Source organism: Mesoplodon bidens (assembly GCF_964165515.1).
Source record: "Mesoplodon bidens genome assembly, chromosome: 11".
Classification (NCBI taxonomy): Eukaryota; Metazoa; Chordata; class Mammalia; order Artiodactyla; family Ziphiidae; genus Mesoplodon; species Mesoplodon bidens.
This window is the reverse complement of record NC_138167.1, coordinates 16,564,040-16,588,736: the sequence shown is the minus strand read 5'-3', so window position 1 is coordinate 16,588,736 and position 24,697 is coordinate 16,564,040. Positions and strand designations below refer to the sequence as shown.

At 40.3% G+C, this 24,697-nt stretch overlaps 1 protein-coding gene across 2 annotated transcripts; it reads left to right on the top strand.

Moving 5' to 3' along the window:
* The first annotated feature begins 2,183 nt into the window (after positions 1 to 2,183).
* On the top strand, positions 2,184 to 24,536 carry LDHB (lactate dehydrogenase B). 2 transcript variants are annotated; one of them, XM_081248978.1, is made up of 8 exons: positions 2,184 to 2,297; positions 7,693 to 7,827; positions 14,868 to 14,985; positions 16,425 to 16,598; positions 18,503 to 18,676; positions 20,658 to 20,775; positions 22,712 to 22,835; positions 24,165 to 24,536. In XM_081248978.1, the coding sequence occupies exons 2-8, from the start codon at positions 7,699 to 7,701 to the stop codon at positions 24,330 to 24,332; spliced, it is 1,005 nt and encodes a 334-aa protein (XP_081105104.1). In that variant the 5' UTR covers positions 2,184 to 2,297; positions 7,693 to 7,698; the 3' UTR covers positions 24,333 to 24,536. The 2 variants fall into 2 exon arrangements, with proteins under 2 accessions (XP_081105104.1, XP_081105105.1); XM_081248979.1 differs by lacking the exon at positions 2,184 to 2,297 and adding an exon at positions 2,562 to 2,586.
* The last annotated feature ends 161 nt before the right edge of the window (positions 24,537 to 24,697 follow it).

Here is a 24,697-nt window from a genome sequence, read left to right as displayed (position 1 = left end):
ATTGTATGAATTGTATATAAAATTGTCTTTCACACTTCATACTGAAAAGAATAACTCCCCCCGTTATAAAATTCTCAAAAATCTTTGAGGCAGGTAGTATGTGCTGTCCTGGCATTCAGAGCTACAGATGGAGAACTCAGTCCGATCAATCAGATTAGTAACTTATTGTGGAGGGGATGGAAATGAGGGTGGAGGAAAGAAATATTTTTTCTTCTTTTTTTTTCCTGTCCCCTCTCCCTCCCAAAGATACACAGTAGCTGGGGTGGAAAGAAGGAAAAACTGCAGAGATATTTAGAAGTCTACAGGAGATGTAGAGTGACTGTTCTGGAAAGCAGGTGAGAAAGATCTAGGGTGGCTTCTACATTTCTTGCTAGAGTGACTTGCTCATCTTGCTTCAAACTTGGATTCAAGATGAATTTAATAATACATTTGAGGTTATCCACCAAGCCCTTCCTCCCCCGATCATCATGTTTCAATTTGTAACTAGACTGTGCCTTTAGGGTCATTGAAGTCTCCACTAACTGGCCTCTGTAATTCTGGAGTTTGAGGTTTATCAATTCCTCTAGACACCCCTTTTCTCAGTGGCTGTCCCCCTCCCCTTTTTTTTTGGCTGTGTTGGGTCTTCTTTGCTCCACGTGGGCTTTCTCTTGTTGTGGTGAGCGGGGGCTACCCTTTGTTGCAGTGTGCAGGCTTCTCATTGCAGTGGCTTCTCTTGTTGCAAAGTACAGGCTGTAGGCGTGCGGGCTTCAGTAGTTGTGGCACACGGGCTTAGTTGCTTCGGTGTGTGGGATCTTCCTGGACCAGGGATCGAACCATGTCCCCTGCATTGGCAGGCGGATTCTTTTTTTTTTTTTTTTTTGGTGGTATGTGGGCTTCTCACTGTTGTGGCCTCTCCCATTGCGGAGCACAGGCTCCAGACGCACAGGCTCCGGACGCACAGGCTCAGCGGGCCCAGCCGCTCCGCGGCATATGGGATCCTCCCGGACCGAGGCATGAACCCGTGTCCCCTGCATCAGCAGGCGGACTCTCAACCACTGCGCCACCAGGGAAGCCTGGCAGGCGGATTCTTAACCATTGCACCAGGGAAGTCCAGTGGCTGTTCCCTTTGAATTTTTATTGTATTTTAGCCAAATCTCTGTTACCACATCACATTGTATCGTAATTGAAAGAGTTTGCCTGCTTGTCTATCTCCTAGGGACCGGGAGCATCTCAATAGGCATAGTGATATATCCATTTTTGTACCTTCCATGCTTGACACTGAGATGAAATTAAGGCATAGGATTGATGGCCATTTACCAAAAATAAATAAATACACTAGCAAAAAAATCCCTTTCAAATACAGGGGGTTTTTGAGATTGCTGTACCTGAAAGCATTTTAATAAAGACACACACAACTGAAGCCGAATCTTTAAGATACCTTCACCTGCTTAGTCATTCATTCATCACTCATTTATTCATTCACTCATTCACCGACACCGTATTGAGGTACGAGGCACTGGGTTGGGTCCTGGAGACACAGAGACGAATGGCAACATGCAGCTTTGGAGTCTCTCAGGGACTAAAAGAGAAACTGCATTTTACTGGTGGCCCCATTATCTGCCCCTGAGACCGTACAGATTGATAGAGAACTTCAGAAGGCAGGCCCTAGGCCTCACTGGTTTCGCAGGCAACTAGTAGGTAGTTGTTGCATATTTGATGAGTTAAGGTGGGAAAAACCCTTCCATCAAATAAACTTTATATCGAAGATGACGAGAAATGAAAATCTAATTTTATTTTTAAAAAACATCCAGAAGCAGCAGTTTTATTCCAGGGGAACAAACACACACCACCAGCATCTCAGCTCAGAACAGTGGTCCCCTGAAGTTGACCTGGTATGCAAAACAGAAATTTACTTCTATTGGGAATAAACTTATCCAAACAAGAGCGTGAGAGTCCGAAAGGGTCAAAGGTGGTCACGGTTTAGAAATAACGCAGGCTCTGTGTGGAAAAGTCTGTAACCGCTGTGAGACTGGCTGACAGCAAGGCCGCCTTAGCCGCCAGAAGGTGACCCCCTCAACTGGGCCGAGGGAGGGCGTGGGCGTATTTGAGCCCTTGTCCTTGAAGGGCACTGAGCAAGCCGAGGGGAGGGGTGGGCGGGGCTCGGGTTTCCAATCACAATAGAGGAAGCTCAGAGGCGGCCGAGGGGCGGGCCCCGCCTCCTCCTCCCTCCTTGCGGATACTGCGCTGAAGGAGACGCACGCTGACTTTGTCTTCTCCGTGCGACCGTTACCGCCGTCTCGAGAACTTTCTCTCCCCTGGTAGGTTTCTGCTCGGGACCCTGAATCCTGGCTCTCGAGCAGACCGGGTGGGACGTGGAAGGGAATCCTTGTGTAGCAAGACTGGGGGAAGGACCAGGAAGGACATCTGCGCTCCCGGGCCTGTAGCCCTGAGCATCCGGACTCGGGATGGGGCGGAGGCCGTGCCCTGGGCTGAGGAGCAGGGCGGGGCGGAGGGCTGCGACCGAGCCCCCAGGCTTTGTCCGCCACGCTTCTCGGGGCTCGCCGCCAGCCCGTGTTCCCCCGGGGAACAGACTTGTTCCATTTGCAGGTAATCCCGGGCCCGGCGTGTCCTTGATGGGTTCATGGCGGCCGCATCACCCTCGCTGCCTGCTGGCGGGAGCGCGGACACGTGCTTGAGGAGCTGGGGGAGGGAGAAGGGGCCAGGTGACCCGTGAGGCTGGCGGATCGTGAGCCTGGGGATTGGCGTCCATTACCACGGGAATGGAGAAATGCCCGGCTTCTCGGGGTTGAGGGTGAAGGACGATCTTGGCCCTGCCCTCCAGCCTCTCCCAGGCTGCGGCACACGCAGCCCTTCCCGGAGCGATGGGCCGGCTCGTTTCTGGCCTCTTTTCTTGGTGCTTCGGATGCTTTCTTTATTTGCCAGCTTTGGGTGTTGAGCGTGAGGAAGGCCTAGACTTTTCGCCCTAGAGACCTTGTCCGGGGAGATCCATGTTTGCTGCCTCCCCTTGTGATCTGCGCTGCGGGCGACGAGAGGAAGAGGTGGCCCTTGGGTGGCCTGCACAGCCGCTGCAGCTGGGGCCTGCGGGGGTAGGAGGAGGGGAAGAGCCGGCACTTACTAGTGAAGGTATCGCACGGCAAAACTGGGCTCTTTAAAAGGTTAGTCTGGGGGCTTCCCTGGGGGCGCAGTGGTTGAGAGTCCGCCTGCCGATGCAGGGGACACGGGTTCGTGCCCCGTTCCAGGAGGATCCCACAAGCCGCGGAACAGCTGGGCCCGTGAGCCATGGGCGCTGACCCTATTTTAAAAAATAAAGGTTAGTCTGCAAAGTGGAACTTTGTTGCTGAACTTAAGGCCCGGGTTCATTTCTAATTATTTATATCCACATAAGGGGCAGGAGGGTGGGGATGTAAAGGACCAAACATCGGAGATAATTTTTACCTTGTTTATCATTCTTTTCCCTTACAAGCCGCCACTCTGATCTTGAGGCAGGCCTGTGTATAACATAAAACATTTTCTTCTAATTTCTTACAACTCCTGTTAGAACCCCTGTTAAGGGAGGAAAAAAGAAAATGAAAGCGCTTTTTCTCTAGAAAGATCTGAGAGAAAATCTGTACTTCCTCAAGCTTCTACACTGTCATTTCTGAAATTCCTCAGATAGTTTAAAAGGTGTATCTGGACAACTAATCTGTATTTCTGTTTTGTTTGATTTTTGTTTTCCACTGCTTTACTGGATCCTCTGTATACCTAAAGGATCTTAAACAAACCAACTAGTGAAAATAACATAATAAAGAAAATCTGTGCGTATCTGTTCACCAAGAGAGGTGGCATCCTTCTGATTCTGCGCAATATGCAGGACATGTGTGAATTTCTTTGTTAAGGTCATCTATTTGTGGAGACAGTTGTACACCATTGTATATTTCTTTTTTCTCTAGCATCCAGGAGAAAACTGCAAATAGGCTTTGTCAAAGCAAAATAATCTTCGAGTTTAGTCCCTCATGTTTGGGGGAAAATAGTTTTTTGGGGAAAAAATAGCTATAGAATGAAATAATTGTTAAACAGTTATCTCCAAATCAAGTACTTTATTCCAACTTGCAGCCTTACCAACCCTTAGTTAACATATACAATTACTAAACTAGGTTTTGTTACTTAGTCCTTTGCAGATGAGAAACAAAAAACGAGACTGAAGCAGGGGTACAGTTTGAAACAGGGGCATTGTCCTCTAAGTTAACAGTTTAGCATTAAAAGTAAAAGGCAAACACATACTAGACATTATAACGGGTTACCATTATAAACGATACTTAATTCCAAAGAAAGGGCTTTTTTATGATCTGTACCCTCTATGTTTAAGAAAGCAGGTTGATACAATAAATTTTGCCTTTTGTTTTAGTTATCCAGAACACTCAGCTGATAATCTGATGGCACAGATAAAATTGGTGTTACTGTATAAATGTTTTCTAACAGTTTCCATTTTTTTAACTTTTTAACTTTTCTTTTTTGGCTTTTTCTTTAATGGCTGGAAAGAAACTCACTCAAAGGCTGATATTCTCCTAATGTGACCCCCTGAAAAAAAAATTTAATGAGTACCCACCTTCCAGTAAGCTTCCAAGGTGCACTAAAAGGAATTCAGGGTGATATTTTCTGCAGATTTTGCATAAACATTATTCATCACTATTGTCACTGTATTTAAGCACACATAGTATGTCCAGTACACTGTGACAAATTTTAAGTGAGACTTCAATAGAAGAAGAAAATAGAACCAATTGGTCCCTGTCTTCTAAGAGTGATAATAACAATTGGTGGTAGAAATTATATTCATAACTGGCCATTCTTTTAGCCCAAGCTTAAATATGGGTTAATACTGGGCTCTAACTTAAATAGTTACAAATAAATACTTCATAGGGGGCATAGAAACAAATCCGCTGATCTAAATATAAATATTCATGTTGTTTAGCCAGTAAATGAATGGCCACAAGACAAAATTGTTACAACTTTGTTAAATACTATTAGAAAAGCAAGCACAGGCTGAAGAGACGAACCCAAATTGTAACGGGCTTCATGGAGGTTTTTGTCTTGTTTTTTGTTAATGGGTTAACATGTTTTTTGTTTTTTTTTAAAACATCTTTATTGGAGTATAATTGCTTTACAACGTTGTGTTAGTTTCTGCTTTATAGCAAAGTGAATCAGCTATATGTATACATATATCCCCAAATCTCCTCTCTCTTGCATCTCCCTCCCACCCTCCCAATCCCACCCTTTTAGGTCCTCACAAAGCACCTAGCTGATCTCCCTGTGATCTCCCTGTGCTATGCGGCTGCTTCCCACTAGCTATCTATTTTACATTTGGTAGTGTATATATGTCCATGCCACTCTCTTATTTCGTCCCAGCTTACCCTTCCCCCTCCCTGTGTCCTCAAGTCCACTCTCTACATCTACGTCTTTATTCCTGTCCTGCCCCTACCTTCTTCAGAATCTTTTTTTTTTTAATTTCCATATATATATGTTAGCATACGGTATTTGTTTTTCTCTTTCTGACTTAACTTCACTCTGTATGACAGACTTTAGGTCCATCCATCTCATTACAAATAACTCAATTTTGTTTCTTTTTATGGCTGAGTAATATTCCACTGTATATATGCACCACATCTTTATCCATTCATCTGTCGATGGACACTTAGGTTGCTTCCATGTCCTGGCTATTGTAAATAGAGCTGCAGTGAACATTGTGGTACATGACTCTTTTTGAATTATGGTTTTCTCAGGGTATATGCCCAGTAGTGGGATTGCTGTGTTGTATGGTAGCTCTATTTTTAGTTTTTTAAGGAACCTCCATACTGTTCCCCATGGTGGCTGTATCAAATTACATTCCCACCAACAGTGCAAGAGGGTTCCCTTTTCTCCACACCGTCTCCAGCATTTATTGTTTCTAGAGTTTTTGATGATGGCCATTCTGACTGGTGTGAGGTGATACCTCATTGTAGTTTTGATTTGCATTTCTCTAATGATTAGTGATGTTGAGCATCCTTTCATGTGTTTGTTGGCCATCTGTATATCTTCTTTGGAGAAATGTCTATTTAGGTCTTCTGCCCATTTTTGGATTCGGTTGTTTTTTTTGATATTGACCTGCTTGTAAATTTTGGAGATTAATCCTTTGTCAGTTGCTTCATTTGCAAATATTTTCTCCCATTCTGAGGGTTGTCTTTTCGTCTTGTTTATGGTTACCTTTGCTGTACAAAAGCTTTTAAGTTTCATTAGGTCCCATTTGTTTATTTTTGTTTTTATTTCCATTTCTCTAAGAGGTGGGTGGAAAAGGATCTTGCTGTGATTTATGTCATAGAGTGTTCTGCCTATGTTTCCCTCTAAGAGTTTTATAGTGTCTAGCCTTACATTTAGGTCTTTAATCCATTTTGAGTTTATTTTTGTGTATGTTGTTACAGAGTGTTCTAATTTCATTCTTTTACATGTGGCTGTCCAGTTTTCCCAGCACCACTTATTGAAGAGGCTATCTTTTCTCCATTGTGTATTCTTGCCTCCTTTAATAAAAAATAACGTGACCTTATGTGTGTGGGTTTATCTCTGGGCTTTCTATCCTGTTCCATTGATCTATATTTCTGTTTTTGTTCCAGTACCATCCTGTCTTGATTACTGTAGCTTTGTAGTATAGTCTGAAGTCTGGGAGCCTGATTCCTCCAGCTCCATTTTTCTTTCTTAAGATCGTTTTGGCTATTTGGGGTCTTTTGTGTTTCCATACAAATTGTGAATTTTTTGTTGCTAGTTCTGTGAAAAATGCCATTGGTAGTTTGATAGGGATTGCATTGAATCTGCAGATTGCTTTGGGTAGTATAGTCATTTTCAGTGTTGATTCTTCCAATCCAAGGACATGGTATATCTCTCCATCTGTTTGTATCATCTTTAATTTCTTTCATCAGTGTCTTATAGTTTTCTGCATACAGGTCTTTTGTCTCCCTAGGTAGGTTTATTCCTAGGTATTTTATTCTTTTTGTTGCAATGGTAAATGGGAGTGTTTTCTTAATTTCTCTTTCAGATTTTTCGTCATCAGTGTATAGGTATGCAAGAAATTTCTGTGCATTAATTTTGTATCTTGCTACTTTACCAAATTCATTGATTAGCTCTATTAGTTTTCTGGTAGCATCTTTAGGATTCTCTATGTATAGTATCATGTCATCTGCAAACAGTGACAGCTTTACTTCTTCTTTTCTGATTTGGATTCCTTTTATTTTGTTTTCTTCTCTGATTGCTGTGGCTAAAACTTCCAAAACTATGTTGAATAATAGTGGTGAGAGTGGACAGCCTTGTCTTGTTCCTGATCTTAGAGGAAATGGTTTCAGTTTTTCACCATTGAGAACGATTTTGGCTGTGGGTTTGTCTTATATGGCCTTTATTATGTTGAAGTAAGTTCTCTATGCCTACTTTCTTGAGGGTTTTTATCATAAATGGGTGTTGAATTTTGTTGAAACCTTTCTCTTCATCTATTGAGATGATCATATGGTTTTTCTCCTTGAATTTGTGAATATGGTTTATCACATTGTTTTTTTTAAAATATATTCTGTGCTCTAGGATACCATTATGCTCCTTTTGAAATGTATTTTAGTTCAAACTTGCAACAGTAACATTACAGATTCCCACGCAGGTTTCTCATGTGGACACATGTATAATATTTTGATTATTTTCTTTCAGGGCACAATGGCAACTCTTAAGGAAAAACTGATCGCACCAGTTGCAGAAGAAGAGGCAACAGTCCCAAACAATAAGGTCACTGTAGTGGGTGTTGGACAAGTTGGTATGGCATGTGCCATCAGTATTCTGGGAAAGGTATGTACTTCAAGAACACCATACATACTAATGAGAACCTACTGTATAGCACAGGGAACTCTACTCAGTGCTCTGTGGTGACCTAAATGGGAAGGAAATCCAAAAAAGAGGGGTTATATGTGTACGTATAGCTGATTCACTTTGCTTTACAGCAGAAACTAACACAACATTGTAAAGCAACTATACTCCAATAAAAATTAATTAAAAAACAAAAACAAAAAAACACCATACATGATAAATAATTTCAGCATGTGTATACAGTCTCTTTAGGTATCTGAGAATTTGATTGTACCTTTAAAAGATTTTTTTTTCCTGAATAATTTGAAATAAGTTGTAGGCATCATGATACTTCACCTTTAAAAACACATTAGTATGTATTTCCTGAGAGAATGACATTCTTCCTATCTGACACAATAGAGTTACTGTGCTCAGGAAATTTAATACTGATGAAATGCTGTTATCTAATATACAGTACCCAGATTAAAAGTTCTCCATCTATCAAAATCCTGCCTTTTCTCCCCTAATCCAGGATCATATTTTTATATACTTGTCATGTCACTTTCTTATTCTTTAATCTGGAACTGAGCCATTCTTTGTCTGTCATGTAATTGATATGTTTGTAGAGTCCCCATCGGTTCTGTAGGATGCCCCTCAATTTATGTTGGTCTGATGTTTCCTTGTAATTGGGTTCAGGTTAGATTTGGGAGGTGGGGTGGTGGCACGTCCTTCACAATGCATCACAATTTTGTCTCATGACTAGTGGTGCCCAAGAGTCCTCTGGTTGAAGTGATAACTGTCAGATTTTTCCACTGCAAAGGTCCCTTAACCCTCTATAGTTAATAAGTAATCTGCACAGTCGCTTTTTGAGGTCATGGAAATATCCTATTATTCCCTCCCCTCAGGCCCCCACCCAGTCATTTTATTTTGAAATAATTTCAAATTTATAGAAAAATTTGCAAGAATATAAAAAAAATAAAACTTCCAGGGCTTCCCTGGTGGCGCAGTGGTTGAGAGTCCGCCTGCCGACGTAGGGGACACGGGTTCGTGCCCCGGTCCGGGAGGATCCCGCATGCCGCGGAGCGGCTGGGCCCGTGGGCCATGGCCGCTGAGCCTGCGCGTCCGGAGCCTGTGCTCCGCAGCGGGAGAGGCCACCACAGTGAGAGGCCCGTGTACTGAAAAAAAACAAAAAACAAAAAACTTCCATATTCACTTCACCCATGTTTATCAATTCTTAACATATTTGTGTGTGTGTGTGTAGGTGTGGGTGCATGCACGTGCACACACGTGTATGGACTTTTTTCTGAACCATTAGAGAATAAATGCAAACATGCCCTTCCTTTCCTTCTGTCTGTCGGAGTACATTTCCTCAAAATAGGACATTCTCACATAGTTCAGTTATCAACATCACATTTAACACTGACAATGTGCCACTAGCACCCTCTGCTCCTCCAGATTATATTTTCCCCAGATACCTCCACAGACTTTTAGTTTGCTTCCTGTATTCTTACTTACCTCATTGAATTGATCCTTGTTCTGTCTGAAGGCTGTCTTAAATGTTTTTTAGGGGAACCCCTCCCCTCAGTGCTGCCTGGCCTTCAGTAGAGCACACTGTCCATTTGTATTGTATGTGAAGGCTGCTTGAATGACTCCTAGCCAAGCATATTTCTATTTACAAAATTTAAATTCTAAAGCAACAAATTCTGAATCTTCACTGAGGAAAAAGTCATCAAAGACATCAACTAAAGTATGTAGTGTACACCAATGAAAGTTTTATTCTTTTGCATTTTTTTCTTGCTAGTTTTCATTGGCTAGGTTCCCCTGATTTAGGAGAGCTGCTTCCCAAATTACAGGGAATTTAAATAATCACAATTTAGTGTTCATCCTTCATACCAGTAAAAATGAAAAGTATTCCAGCTTACCTTTCTTTTAAAATATGTACTATGTTTGAAGTGGTTTGACTAAAGTGCTTCATTTTAAACAACAATCTCAAGAAATGGGAACTGTTCATATCTTATTTCCAGATGAGGTAGCTGAGGCTTCATTAGATTAAGTGGCCTGCCTGTTGTCACACAGCTGGTAATGGTAGAGCTGTATTTTGAGCCCAGGACTCTGAACTCTTAACCATAGTGACTCTGCAGTTTCTTTTCATTCTATGCTAGTATTGGTGCAATTAAAGACGTGTATTTTTTTTTAATTGAAGTATAGTTGATTTACAGTGTTGTGTTAGTTTCAAGTGTACAGCAAAGTGATTCAGTTATATCTTTTTCAGATTCTTTTCCATTATAGGTTATTACAAAATATTGAGTATAGTTCCCTGTATAATACAGTAGGTCCTTGTTTACCTATTTTATATATAGTAGTGTGTATATGTTAATCCCAAGCTCCTACTTTATCTCTCCCATCCCCCCAGACATGAATGTATTACTAAAACACTAGCTAAAGATTTTTCATTCCTCCTGCTAATCTCAAAATTTGGATTTTCAGGAAACTATATCTGAGCTGTCATGATTCTATAAGGAGTACCTCGGTGATTGTTTTAAATGTAAATTTAAAATCCTCTTGGGTAAATAATTTAGTTGAGACTCTTCTCTCTGCAGTTATATAATACTTTGGCCCAATTTTAGTGCTCGAGAGAACAGACTGGGCCCCTAACGCAGTAGGAATCTTCCAATTGAGCTGCTGTGAAGGAAGGACTGCCTGTCGAAATACCATTTTATTACTCAGAAGTGTTTAAATCTTCTTTTAATGGGGAAGAATTAGAGTCAAAGTTATTACTCTTTGGTAAGGATTATAAACCCCACTGGTTCAATAAGAAAGGGAGGTAACAGTGCTATTTTGTCAGATGTCTGCATGTTACCTTATTCCTCCAGAAAAGTTCTAGGGGATATTGTCATCTCTATATTACTTTGGAAAAGGACAAACTCAGAAAGATTAAGCCCCTTGATTAAGATCTCAGAGATCCTAAGTGCCAGATCCAGTCTCTGAGTCCATCACCAGTGTGCTTTGCAGAGGACACACACTGCTTTGGCCCAGAAAGTGAACAAAGCTGGGGCACCGGAGACAGAGGCTGAGAAGGCCCACGCCTTAACTGGGCCCGTGGAGGCAGCTGAGGCTCCCGAGTACAACGTCCACCGTTACAAAGACACCAGTGTTTTCTGCTTCTCTTGCCCACTCTCCCCAGCCTCATTGCCAACATGGAAACCATAGTGAGCTTTTATAAAAATAGCTTCCCTACTTAGAACTTCCTGATAGTGTAACCGTGCACGTCAACTACACGCATGCATAATATGCGATGAGGCGTCAAGGATCTTTCCCTGCCTGTCTCTCAGAGCAAGGCGGGGTGCACACCTCCAGGGGGCAGCATTCAGAGGGTCAGGAGCACCTTTCCGGTGCAATGTGGAGGTGCTGTCTCTGACTTCATCTCTTACCTTCTGCCCTCTTTCTTCGAAACACCAAGCTCATGGCTGCGTAAACCCTTTTAGTACTTGATTTCCCTTCCCCGGAATGACTGCTCTAGACCATCAGAGTTCACTCCGTCCCATCACTCACGTCACGCTTTTTTGGGCAGGCCTTCCCTGACTGTCCAATACCAAGTAAGCGTCCTTCCCTTCCCTTTAACTTCACCCTGCCTTGCCCTGTTTATAGCACTTCCATTATCAGAGTCCTCTTAAACTGTTTGCTTCACTCCTGTTCCCTTCCTGGTACATTCCATGAGGGCAGGAACTTTGCCAGATTTGTTCATTACTCTATTCCTCATTAGTAGAATAATGCCTGGCACATTCAGTAGTGAATATGTATTAAATAAATGGATATTCCCGCTATTACGAAGAAACTGCACTTATATCTGGTCAGATTTTGATCATAGCTTTTCCTTTTTCATGGCTTCTCCTGCCACCCCTACCAATCACAAGCTCTGTGTTTTGGCTGCCAAGATCCCATCGTGTTGTCAAGGTCATACAGAGGTTCCCTGCAGTTATTCCACCCTTAGCCTCTGTGCAGCTGTTTTTGGTTTGAGTGTCTGTTCTTGATTCAGTCAACTGTAGCCACATTCTTGTGGTACAAACCCAGCATAAGGAGTCTCTTAGAAGGAGCAATGTAATTACATACTGCAAAGTAGTTTTTGCAGTGCAAGACTTGGCCTAAAAGTGAGACTTAATCAGAATTTGGTGTCTGTACAAGAATAGACAGGTTAATGTAACAGACTCAAAGCCCAGAAACAGGACCAAAGAGTATTTAATGAAAAGTGGCATTCCAGAAGAGAAGAAAAACAAATTATGGAATAAATGGTGCTTGTCCATTTAGCTAATTATTTGGGAAAAGTTATACCTTTTCCTCCCACAAAATGTCATGCAAACTAAACACTTGAATATAAAAATGCAGCCATCAAATATTAAGCCACTGACAACAGTAATTTACTAGGTAAGAGGGCCAAGAGGTAGATTATGGCTGTGTCTTGTCCACATGGAACTTTAGATTAAGAGACAATTTTTGTAGTATGTTAAACAAGGTTTCAGCAGCAACGTTCTTGGCTTCTAACTGATCTTGTTCCTTAATAAGCTACTGCTTTTGCGATGAATCTAACCCTTGATGTATCAAACATTTTAAAATATATTTACAGCGTATGTGAAATATACATATGGCTAATATACACTATGTGAATGCAGAAGGAGATTTCTTTAAGCCAAAGTGTCAGTACTTAGTCACACATCTTCTATATGCCTGCCTCCCACTGGGAGGATATTCAGTCCCACAGATGCAGCTAAATTCAGAGCTGCAATTATTTTCTCAAAGTGTTAGATCTCTTCCTTCCTTGCCAGCTGACTATGCACTTTGCAGAGAATTCTCTACCCACTGAAACAAAACACAGGATCTGAGATCCTGTGACATCCTTTTCCACTTAAGCCCGAAATTGTTGTGCTCCGTTGACTTTCACAGCACCCATGTGATGTTCCCAAAATAAGAGTGACGTTCCTGGTGCTCAGGACCTTGACGGAATGATTATTACGTTCTCTTGTATGGTTTTAGGGCTTCAGAAGCACAAATGAGGGTTTTGTGTGGTCTTGTCAGAGGCTGCAGAGGAACGAAACCACTTTTTTTTTTTTTTTTTGCGGTACGCGGGCCTCTCACCGATGTGGCCTCTCCCGTTGCGGAGCACAGGCTCCGGACGCGCAGGCTCAGCGGCCATAGCTCATGGGCCCAGCCGCCCCGCGGCACGTGGGATCTTCCCGGACCAGGGCACGAACGCGCGTCCCCTGCATCGGCAGGCGGACTCCCAACCACTGCGCCACCAGGGAAGCCCGGAAACCATTTTTAAAGTGTTGAAACATGAGTTTAAGTGAAAATGGGTGAACATTAATGCCAGTATTTGACATACATGGAAATGAGAGAAAATATTTAGCAAGTAACCCCCAGCCCATAAAAGGGTCATTTCAGAAGCTTGCAAGTGAATCAATTGCTTGGAACTAAGAACACATTCAGTCACAGGGAGGCTTGAGTCTCAGGGAAACCCTCACAAGCAGGCCTATTGCAGCTCACTGCTTGAGGCCAGCTGCCACTGGACTTCTAGAAACGGGACAGTGTTCATTCCTTGGCTCCTACGGGGAGCGGGACCTGCTTTGTTGGCAGCTTCGCTGGGTCAGGTTTTCTTATTGGCTGCCTCACCCCTCTTTGCTTCTCCCTCTGCTGCTGAATGCCTTACTGACCCCTCCAGTTCCACCCTGGCTTATTCTATCGTAGCCTTCAAAGTGCTTCCTGAACCCCAGTTACTTAATGCTTTTTTCCCATCAACACCCTTTACCCTTTACCTAGCTCATCTCACTATCCTTCAAAGAGGTATTTGCATTGTTAAGTGTGTTATATCATATTAGGCTAATTATTTTGCTAGCAGCCCGGTTTTTTGCTAAAACCAGTAAAGGCCAGGATTCGGGTGATGTTTCAATGGGAAGGATAACTACTTTTTAAAGAGTTTGTAAATTATGAGTTTTCACAAGACAACCAACTTTAAAAGCTGAAAAGTTATTTAGGTGCAATTAGATTGACACCCTTCCCCCTTCATTTTTCTGAGAAGAAAAGGTTGACTTGCTGAAGAATGGACATGATTATTGATTTACGGTTTTTCTTGGGATGGGTGGCACAGGTGACGGTTGGAATAGAAAACAAGAGAACTCTGAGACTGGGCAAGTTTGGTTGATCATGCATAGAGAATTCATTAACCCTGGAGCCCTGTGTCCATGACTCCTTCTTTTCCCCACCAGGATATTCGAGTTGGTCAGAGCCAACCTGAGGATTCCTAGCTTCAACCAGGGCTTCAAAGCCAGCTCTAAAGTGAACTCAACCTCTTGATGGTTTTAAACTAAATCTGCCTTCTCAAAAACCCCTCCAAACTGGGGGGGGGGGGGTGACCTTCGGGATGGACACACTGCCCAAGGTTGTTTCTAGGTCTTTTTTTTTTTTTTTTTTTTTTTTTTTTTTCTTTTTGCGGTATGCGGGCCTCTCACTGTTGTGGCCTCTCCCGTTGCGGAGCACAGGCTCCGGATGCGCAGGCCCAGCGGCCATGGCTCACGGGCCCAGCCGCTCCGCGGCATATGGGATCCTCCCAGACCGGGGCACGAACCCGTATCCCCTGCATCGGCAGGCGGACTCTCAACCACTGCGCCACCAGGGAGGCCCTCTAGGTCTTTATCTCTTTTTCACCACCATCCCCCATGAATATGAAAACTTGTGCACCCTGAGGCCACTTTTGAGCCACATTGGTTTCATGTCTGCAGATTCTTAAAGCAATTTGTATCATGCTCATTGAATGCCAGTTGGGTACCAGAAGGTGAAATTCTGAAAAATTGGTATCTTAAATATTAATAGTTTGTTATTTAAGACATTTTATCATGAAATTGTTTAAAGAGCACACCTAACTCCATGGTAGAATTCTTCTCTAGGTTTTTAGACATTGGTTACTTTGCCATTTCAACAGTCTCTGGCTTGTACTGGCAGCTGAGGTATCCTAGAGTGGCTTCGAGTCCTAACAGCTGTTTTTGTGTTTGTAGTCTCTGACTGATGAGCTTGCTCTTGTGGATGTTTTGGAAGATAAACTCAAAGGAGAAATGATGGACCTGCAGCATGGGAGCTTATTCCTTCAGACACCAAAAATTGTGGCAGACAAAGGTAGTCTCATTTCATGCCCAAAGTGATCATATAATAAATTGATATCCTCACTCCTTTATAGAAGAGCGGTTTTCCCATCCTGGTGAATCTAGTGTTGGTAGTTTCTCCTTTCCTTCTGGGTCCAATTCATCCTCAAAAACAAACATAATTGTTACCTCTGTAGTCCCTCTCCCACTGCCTTCCACACATTTAGTACATAACATTTTAGGAAATTGAATCCTAATGCTTGTTTATACATACCTGAGAATGGGGATGTTTTAGATCTGAAAAAAATATTGCACAAGGTAATTTGAGTGCCTTGAAGAAACTAACTAAATTCATATTCTAGCCATCTTTGTTCTGGATTAATGGATTTATGCTGTGACACTGTCACCACAGCACGGCTGTGCCTACAGATGTAGAAATGTGGGCCCAAAATAATTCCTAACAATACTACTAATAATAGCTGTTATTCATTGAATTATTAGCATTCTGGGTATGCTAATGTGAAACTTTGCATATCTCATCTTCACAGCAACCCTATGAGAGATGGATACTATTACCTCCATTTTATGGAAGAGGAAGCTGATACAGTATTAGTAACTGAAAAGTCACATAGGGACATGGTTTAATTATATGAATCTCCATAGCTATTGAGTCTAATGACCACATCAAATCAAAATGTTTATGATTTGGGAAAGGGTGCTCTTCCTTGAGGAAAAAAATAAAATATTTTCTAGAGAAACTCACTGCTAAAAATGAATAAGCTTCTTTAAAATATTGAGTGTTAGAAATTAAATTCTAGCCAAGAACACTGGAGTGCCTTCCTTCCCCCCTCATAGATTGAATTGACATTACAAGTCTGCAGTTACCTTTAAATTGCTTTTTTGTTGGAGGGCTGCCTATTGAACTTTGGACTCACTGTGTTTATGCTTTGTATTATTACTGACAATACAGTCTTCTCTAAAGCCAATAGCATTTTGCATTTGTTAGCCGGAAACATAATTTAGGGTCATGTTTACTTCCTGAGTCCATTTTCTGAGTCAGTGTTACGGTTGGAATGTTTCCACATCACTCAAGGAGGAAGAAGCCACATAACATTGGTGTTGCAACTCAACATCTTATACAGAAAATGTAATTCTCACGTACGTCTGGGAGCTTATGTATAGATTCCTAGAGCATATTTTTTGTTCTTTGTTTTTTTGCGGTACACGGGCCTCTCACTCTTGTGGCCTCTCCCGTTGCAGAGCACAGGCTCTGGACGCGCAGGCTCAGCGGCCATGGCTCACGGGCCCAGCCACTCGGTGGCATGTGGGATCTTCCCGGACCAGGGCACAAACCCGTGTCCCTGCATCGGCAGGCGGACTCTCAACCACTGCGCCACCAGGGAAGCCCCATATTATGCAACATGTTTTGATGAAGAGTTGTATGTAAAGTACTTTTTTCCCCTCTCCTTCAAGATTACTCTGTGACCGCCAATTCCAAGATCGTGGTGGTAACTGCAGGAGTTCGCCAGCAAGAGGGAGAAAGTCGTCTGAATCTGGTGCAAAGGAATGTTAATGTCTTCAAGTTCATCATTCCTCAGATCGTCAAGTACAGTCCTGACTGCATCATAATTGTGGTTTCTAACCCAGGTATTACTATAATGCCTTAAGGTTCAGTTTTGTTAAATTCAATATTTTGGATTTTTTTTTTTTAACTTAAAAAAGTCTGTTCTGGTGTCTGCTGGCAGGAGCAATTCATGTGTCTTCCTTTTTTGGCCACAAAAGAGTGGTGTTTGCAAAACCAATGACACTGTCCCAGGCCACATGCTTAAGAATGTGAGAAGAGTTTTATATAAAGCAATTTCATCTGCTGTTTTATCTGGCTTTGTTGTAAAGTCTAAAAGCTTTTAAACTTTTCTATCAAGATTATCCTGGGATGCATAATGAAGCATTTGAATATGACTCCAATTTGGATGAAATATTTTAGCATATTTGACCTTCTGTTTTCCAGAAAATGGTTTCTAGTCTTCTTATTTATTTCTAAAATTCTTGAAAATTGAGTTGATTGAATTTGAAGAGTTTAAGAAAGCCATTAATTAGTCTAGGTTTAAAGATAGAAATAGACTGTATTGATGGACAAATACATGCTTAACATCAAATGTTGTAACTTGAAAACTTCTGGTTAGAAAGAATTGCACTTTTTCAACCCCAACAGTCAAACTTCACTCTCTATTTCACACTTCTTTCGCCTATAATTTGCCATCAAGCTTACTATTTACTGGTGAGCACAGTAGATACAGTGATAAAATGGTAAAGCTAATTATCTCTGACACTTCACATTGAGAAAGATTGTGAATAAGAGCCAAGAAAATCCTTATAATTTATGGGGGTTTTGTTGTTGTTTGTTTGCTTGTTTTAGCCGCACTGTGTGGCTTGTGGGATCTTAGTCCCAGACCAGGGATTGAACCCTGGCCCTCAGCAATGAAAGTACAGAGTCTTAACCATTGGACCACCAGGGAATTCCCTAATTTATGGGATATTGAGAGTTGGGAGCCAGCAAGGCCAGATATTATTTTAGTATTATTCTCTGTAATCCTGGATTAAGAGTTTCCTAAATAGTTCAACCTTGCATCTAAAACTTCTCATAAATAGAGGGTGGCAGATAGATGTAGAACATGAATGACAAACAGGAGGCACATATGAAGTTGTGCCACATCCTGTGCTTAAGGCAGACAGTATTAACTGGTTATACAGCTTTTCCAGGTATAGCTTCAAAGTCTTAACCCTCCAGGGAGTCACTCCTACTGAGTCAAAGTTGCCAAGGAAAAGTTTATAATATCCAGGCCAAAATGACCTTAAAATATCTCCACCGGTGTCTATATATGAGAGTGGAGGTGGAGACTTGCCTTCCTTGTGTGCACGTTTTCCTGCTTTTTACAGCTTAGCCTGTAAGTGCTGTGATCTTCTCTAGCCCAGCAGGTTTTAGCTTTGCAGTCTCTGTGCCACACAAGAATAAAGGCTGTGTCATAGAATTCCTTTCATTAAATAGTAGAAAATGTTAATACCCTGTATTATCACAGTTGTTTACTGACTAGTATCTTGTTCCCAGGGAAATTTATAGCAGCATGCCTTGGTAGTTTAGTAACTGATAGCTTTTGGTTTCTGATGACAGTTGTTATAATCATGGAATGTTAGCATTGGAAGAAACTTAAGTGACGAACTAACTCAACTCCTTTTCTCTTTCTTTCCATATATAGTAAATTAATCTGCAAGACTCTTATTATTCTTGTTTCAAGTAATAATGTAAATAAAACCCACAATATTGCATTTCCCATGTTTTACAATCTCTCTTACTATAAAACTTAAGTTTTTTTCCTGTCTTTCTAACTCCCATTATCTCTCATTATGAAAAGTCAAGTATATATATCTTTCTGGCCACATCTTATTTGGAGGATGAGGCAGTGTGAGAGGAGTAAACCAGGGAACCCATTAATTGACATAGCAGTTGAAATCAGTTTTGATGTACTTACATAGATTATTTTTTAAATTTTTAGTGGACATTCTCACATATGTTACCTGGAAACTAAGTGGATTACCCAAGCACCGTGTGATTGGAAGTGGATGTAATCTGGATTCTGCTAGATTTCGCTATCTTATGGCTGAAAAACTTGGCATTCATCCCAGCAGCTGCCACGGATGGATTTTGGGAGAACATGGCGACTCAAGTGGTAAAAAAAAAAAAAAAAGAAAAAAAGGACAATATTTACTGCGTACTTATGTGGTGTTCTTGCCATTCTGACTGACTTGTTTGTTTTTACATTATATTTTCTATATTTTCACATACTTCACATTACTAATAAGTAATTGTGGGAGGTTACTTTGATACTGGCTAGGTAAATACCTGATTCCTCATCAACTTTTTGCCTGCTAAGTTTAGTATCCACTTACGATTCTTGCCTAAATAAATTATGATGGTTGTCAAACATGATATTCTAATTCCATCATTTCGTCTTAAACATTGAATTTTATACATTGAATAGGCTTATGGTGTAAAACTGTCATAATCCAAAACATAATGATAATCTTTGTTTTACTAAATTCACTTTTGCCCAATATGCAAGGGGCTATTTTCTCCCTAAAAGGTTAAGGTGTAAATTTTCTTTTGAATTTAGTGAGTTAGTACTGTGATTTTGATAGAGTTTACTTTGGTACTGTAAGAATTTCGTCTTGAAATTATTGCATTGGTGCTTTCTTATATGATGATGCTGACTTTTTTTTTTTTCTGACACATTGTACCACTTCATTCAAGAGTTTCTCATGTCCAAGGATTTTCCTGAATTTATATGCTATATAAATTAGTACAATGTCTGGTGTACAGTAAAAACTCAGTGCTAGTTATCACAATTGCTAGAAACACAGATCTGGAAGTGACCTTACATGTTGAAGATCCTTTAGCTGGCTAGTGGCATAACTGCAGCTAGAATCATGTCTTCTGATTCCTATCCAATGTTTTATTTACTCATTACTGTGTCATTTTTTCCAAAACATCTTCCCCCCCCCATTTCCATATTGATCTATACTGTGTACATAACATGAAAGAGAATTAAACTATGCTCACTTAGGCATGATTATGTAGATTTCATAGTCTTCAGCAAAAATCAGGAAAATGCTGTAGTTTTCTCAACAGTTACTCTGAATTAGCAAAAGTTGTGGACTGAAACATGGTCTTGTTTGGCCGTGGGCAGCTTTGCCCTTCACAGTTGGTTCTAGCCTTTACCCCAGGGCTCTGCTCTTATTTTCTGAATCTAAGTGTTTTCCTTCAAAGGTCCCTAAGGAACACATACTTATTTTTCAAGGTCCGGTTCAAACGCATATTTTTTGTAGTGCTTTCTGACATTCGATTTTCCCCTACATTAAGTAGACCCTTATTTATGTTTTATTACACTTTCTTCATCCCTCCATAAGAACATATCCCATTGCTTTAGTGTCCTTTACTAACTGTTTCTCCTAGTAAATTCTCAACTTGTCCGTGGTACAGAGCATATTTTAATCCATCTTTATATGCGTTTTGGCTGGGCAAGAGGTGTTCAGAATAGGTAACGGGGTGTTTTGGTGCATCAAAGCCTCCAAAAGATATAGTCAGTGATAACACCTTTGTCTGCTATGCCTTTGGGGGCATTCTTGGAAGGAAATATTTGATGCAGTTAAGACCAGAGCAATTCATTGTGGTTACATGGAGTTTCTTTCCAGAAATGGACTGAACTTAGAGCATGATAAGAGAGAATTAGATGATACTTGGGTTTTTTCCAAGAATTCTTTTGTTTTTTAGTTCACTCTAGGAATAAAGGGGGCTTATATTTGAAAAATAAGCAGGCAAAAAGTTAAGAATTCCTCAAACCCAAAGTTTAGAATAGTCCCAAACTAGAATCCCTTAGGATTTCACAAACCTAAGGAAAGGCAAGAATTTCATAATGTCTGTAAGCTTTACCCAGCAATTCTGTTTGCGCCAAAATGGTTGAAAGTTAAAAGTTCAGATTTGAAGGCAAATGTCAGCCTTTATGGGGAAGTATATTTGGAGTCAGTTGTCATTGGAGCAGTAAGTGGGTAACTTGCAGCAGGGGTGAAATCTGAACTAAGAGAAGAAAAGATTTTTTAAAAATAAGGTCAGAGATAGATAAAATGTTTGTGTATTTATCTTTTCCCCCACAGTGGCTGTGTGGAGTGGGGTGAATGTGGCAGGTGTTTCTCTCCAGGAACTGAATCCAGAAATGGGAACGGACAATGATAGTGAAAATTGGAAGGAAGTGCACAAGATGGTGGTTGAAAGGTACGTAGGAAGGAGCTTGATTTAAGACAATTAGTATCATGTTAGACAAAACTGTGAACACTTCCCATGGCTGCCTGTTCAGATAAACTTAAAAGTTTTTTCTTTTGTTTTTGCTTTTTTTTCCGTTTTTTCTTTTTTTAAATTACTCTTTGTTTTGGGGGGGTTGTTTTTTTCTTTTTATTATTTTTTCTTTCTATTTTTTGTTATATTTTTCTTGCTATTTTTTCTTATCTTTTAGATAAACTCAATATATAATAGTAAATATGCGGCTATTATCTTGTGAAATAGGCAAGACTAACTTATACTGGTCAAATTTGCTATGCTGGTCCCCCTAGGGAAAGCAAATATTTTTCTAGAGAAATTCTATTGCAGGAGTAACAGGAGTGGGATATGGAATTAACAAGAGAAAGGCTTTCAAAATACCTACTTATGTGTTAACACATACAGTTGGCTTACTTAGAAAAGTAAACCTAGACACTATTAGTGTCATAATTGCATTAAATAATACTTACTGATTGATTGCTGAAAATGTTTAAGCTGTGCTGTATTTATCTTTCCACATCCAACCAAGGATGTCCTCCTCTCCTTCTTTGAAACTGCCTTTTGTTACTGTCTTCTCTTTCTATGACCTTCATGTTTATCCTAAAATAAGGTGTCATTTTGGACCATAGTAAAGAATGTGGGCTGAGATTGAAATTATAGCACTGACACTAACTGTATAGTCTTGGGAAGCCATTTAACCCTTAAGCTGAATCTCAGTTTTCTCCTCTGTAAAGTTATAAGGTATTTAAGTTATTGTAAAAATCGAGTTAAATCACACATACTTATCATTGATAAGCATTCAAGAAACGTTAGCTTCTATTTTCAGAGAATTGTTGTTACAAGGCTAACTGATGTCTCAAATATGGAATCATTTTGTTTAGTTCAACTTTATTTTATTGTTGGCTGTGTTGGGTCTTCGTTGCTGTGCACAGGCTTTCTCTGGTTGCAGCAAGCGGGGGCTACTCTTCGTTGCGGTGTGCAGGCTTCTCACTGTGGTGGCTTCTCTTGTTGCGCAGCTTGGGCTCTAGGCTCGCGGGCTTCAGTAGCTGTGGCTTGTGGGCTGTAGAGCGCAGGCTCAGTAGTTGCGGCACACAGGCTTAGTTGCTTCGCGGCATATGGGATCTTCCCGGACCAGGGCTTGAACCCATGTCCCCTGCATTGGCAAGCGGATTCTTAACCACTGCACCACCAGGGAAGTCCAACCCTTTATTTTATAAACGAGAAAACTAGGGCTCACCCAGGTAATATAACTTGCCCAAGTTCTTTTAATTGGTGATAGATTGCATTAAATCCCAATTTTTTAATACTCAGTTAACTCCTGCTACCTAATTCTCAAGTACAAGTAAGTGCCTTTGTGGGTTTCAAAGGGTATAATTTGTGCTCAGAAAGTTGCCGGGCAAGGTGTTGCCATTACTTTTCTCTTAATTTAGTTGGTCATAGTATTTTAGGTGACAATGGTTCGTGGCCTCAAATGGACCTGAAAATCAAAGTATATTTTGTCCTTTGAATGTGAAGGTTCTTTTACTTTCATTGTTCCCTGATTTCATTAGTATCTTTGGAAATATTGATGTTTATGAATAAGAAGATTGGTTGGAAAATGTACATTTTACCTCTGTGACTTTATAGTCATTTATACAATAAACTACTTAAATTTGTCAAAGCATTTACATAGCACCTACCATGTAGTTTTAAAATTTTAAACATTTTACATATGTTAACTCATTTAACAAACTTATGAAGTAGATACCATTGTTATCCTTATTTTACAGAAGCGGACACTGAGACAGGTAGATTAAATAATTTACTCAAGATTACACAGTTAAGAGACAGCAGGAGTCAAACCCAAAGAGTCTGGTGTCAATTATCTCTTTTATGAATTTTTTTTTCCCCTTAGTGCCTATGAAGTCATCAAGCTAAAAGGATACACCAACTGGGCTATTGGATTAAGTGTGGCTGATCTTATTGAATCTATGTTGAAAAATCTATCCAGGATTCACCCAGTGTCAACAATGGTGAAGGTAAACTGTTATAAAATATTATGATTTCTAGTCGAGTATTCTATACGTAGATTCATTTTAAGAAGGATGAGATAATGTCTCAGTCCACAGTTATTTTTTCATCTCAACGTTTTATGGAAACCTTTCTCCTTTCCAACAGAAGTTTAGGACAATAAGAGCAAAAATTTGTAGAGACATTGAATGCATTTTTACATTTCTCCCTTGTATGATGTGGCTAATTAAATATTAACTCTGAATCTTATTCGGCATATTCTCAGATGATCATCTGAATAAGTTTAATAGTTTCATTTCAAGTTGGTATATTAAACTATAGATTGGCTTTGATGTATGTAGCATTTGATACCTTAACAAATTTAGTTTAATTCAAAAGCTGTGGAACAGTTAAGTAGAAATTGATTATTTTAAAATAAAACTAAAATTGTATTAAAACATTGTCTAAGATAATGGACTCATTTTCTACAAGTCAACAGCAGAGGTGAAAATGTAAGGGGGGAACTGCAGTAGATTCAAAGAAACTAAGAAGTAAATATAGAAATGTTGGGGCGGTAGAACACAGTGTCAGATGTTTTGGGGGTTTTTGTTGTTTGGGGTTTTTTTTTATACTATGGCAAAAAAAATTAAAAGCAAGTATGGCAAAAATTGGATAATTGCTGAGTCTTAGAGTGCATATATATAGGAGTTTGTTTATTCCCTACACTTTGGTGTATATACAAAAACTTTCGAAGTTAATTTAAAAAAATATTAAACTGACTTGATTAATATACTAAAGTAATTAAATTAATTATGTAGTTAAATTGACCCTCTGAGTAATTTACTTAATACAAACCGGTAAAGTGTTTTGGGAATTGTATGATTTTTTTCAGCAACTCTTGGGTGTTGCAAGAATCTTGCCTTTGAGTGGCATCCAACTACTTTCCTGGACCTTGTAGGTCGGCTACTACCTGAAATTCTCTCCTTAACTAAAGAATTTTAAGAAACTTAAAATTTCATGAAAAGAAGCCCAGTGAGAAGAACCACATTTGAATGTGATTTGAATTTGAAGACATAATCCAATTCTATTAAAGTGTATTGAAGCAGAGAGGTATCAATAAGTTCAATAAAGTACATACAATTCTAGTTTTATCATAGTGTGTATTTGTATATTCTATGTATGAAATCTAATTAGAAACACAAGTATTAGGGATATATAGGCCTGTAAGTGATAAAAACTAAAGAATGAGTTTATGCTTATCAAATTTCCTGCAGTTCTTCCTGTTCAAACTCAGTACCTGTGATCATTCTTACCTGTGGTTTCATTTCCTCATCTCATTGCTTTTCTTGTTCTGGCAGGGGATGTATGGCATTGAGAATGAAGTCTTCTTGAGCCTTCCATGTATCCTGAATGCTCGGGGGTTAACCAGTGTTATCAGCCAGAAGCTGAAGGATGATGAGGTTGCACAACTCAAGAAAAGTGCAGACACCCTCTGGGACATCCAGAAGGACCTAAAGGACCTGTGACTTCTGGCTGCCAGGCTGTAGAAACTTAAAACTACAGTGTGATTAACCACGAACGAGCCTTTAGTTTTCATCCCTGTACATGGAGCACAGTCTGCTCTTATCTTCCTAAGTATGTGAATCTGGGCTCCCAGAATCAAAGCCCAAGCTTGGTTTAATGCTTGCAAGATGAGTCCTTGAACAAATAAAATTAACTATCGTAGTGTGCTTCTGTCTCTGGAATTCCTTCTTTAATGGTTTCCGAAAGATTTCAGTCTGTTTTTCAAATAATTCTTCCCCCCCTACATCATAAATTTCCCTAAATTCTATCATCTACATTCCATCTTCTACTTCTTTCGCCAAACAGCACTACAATTCTTTGTCACAAC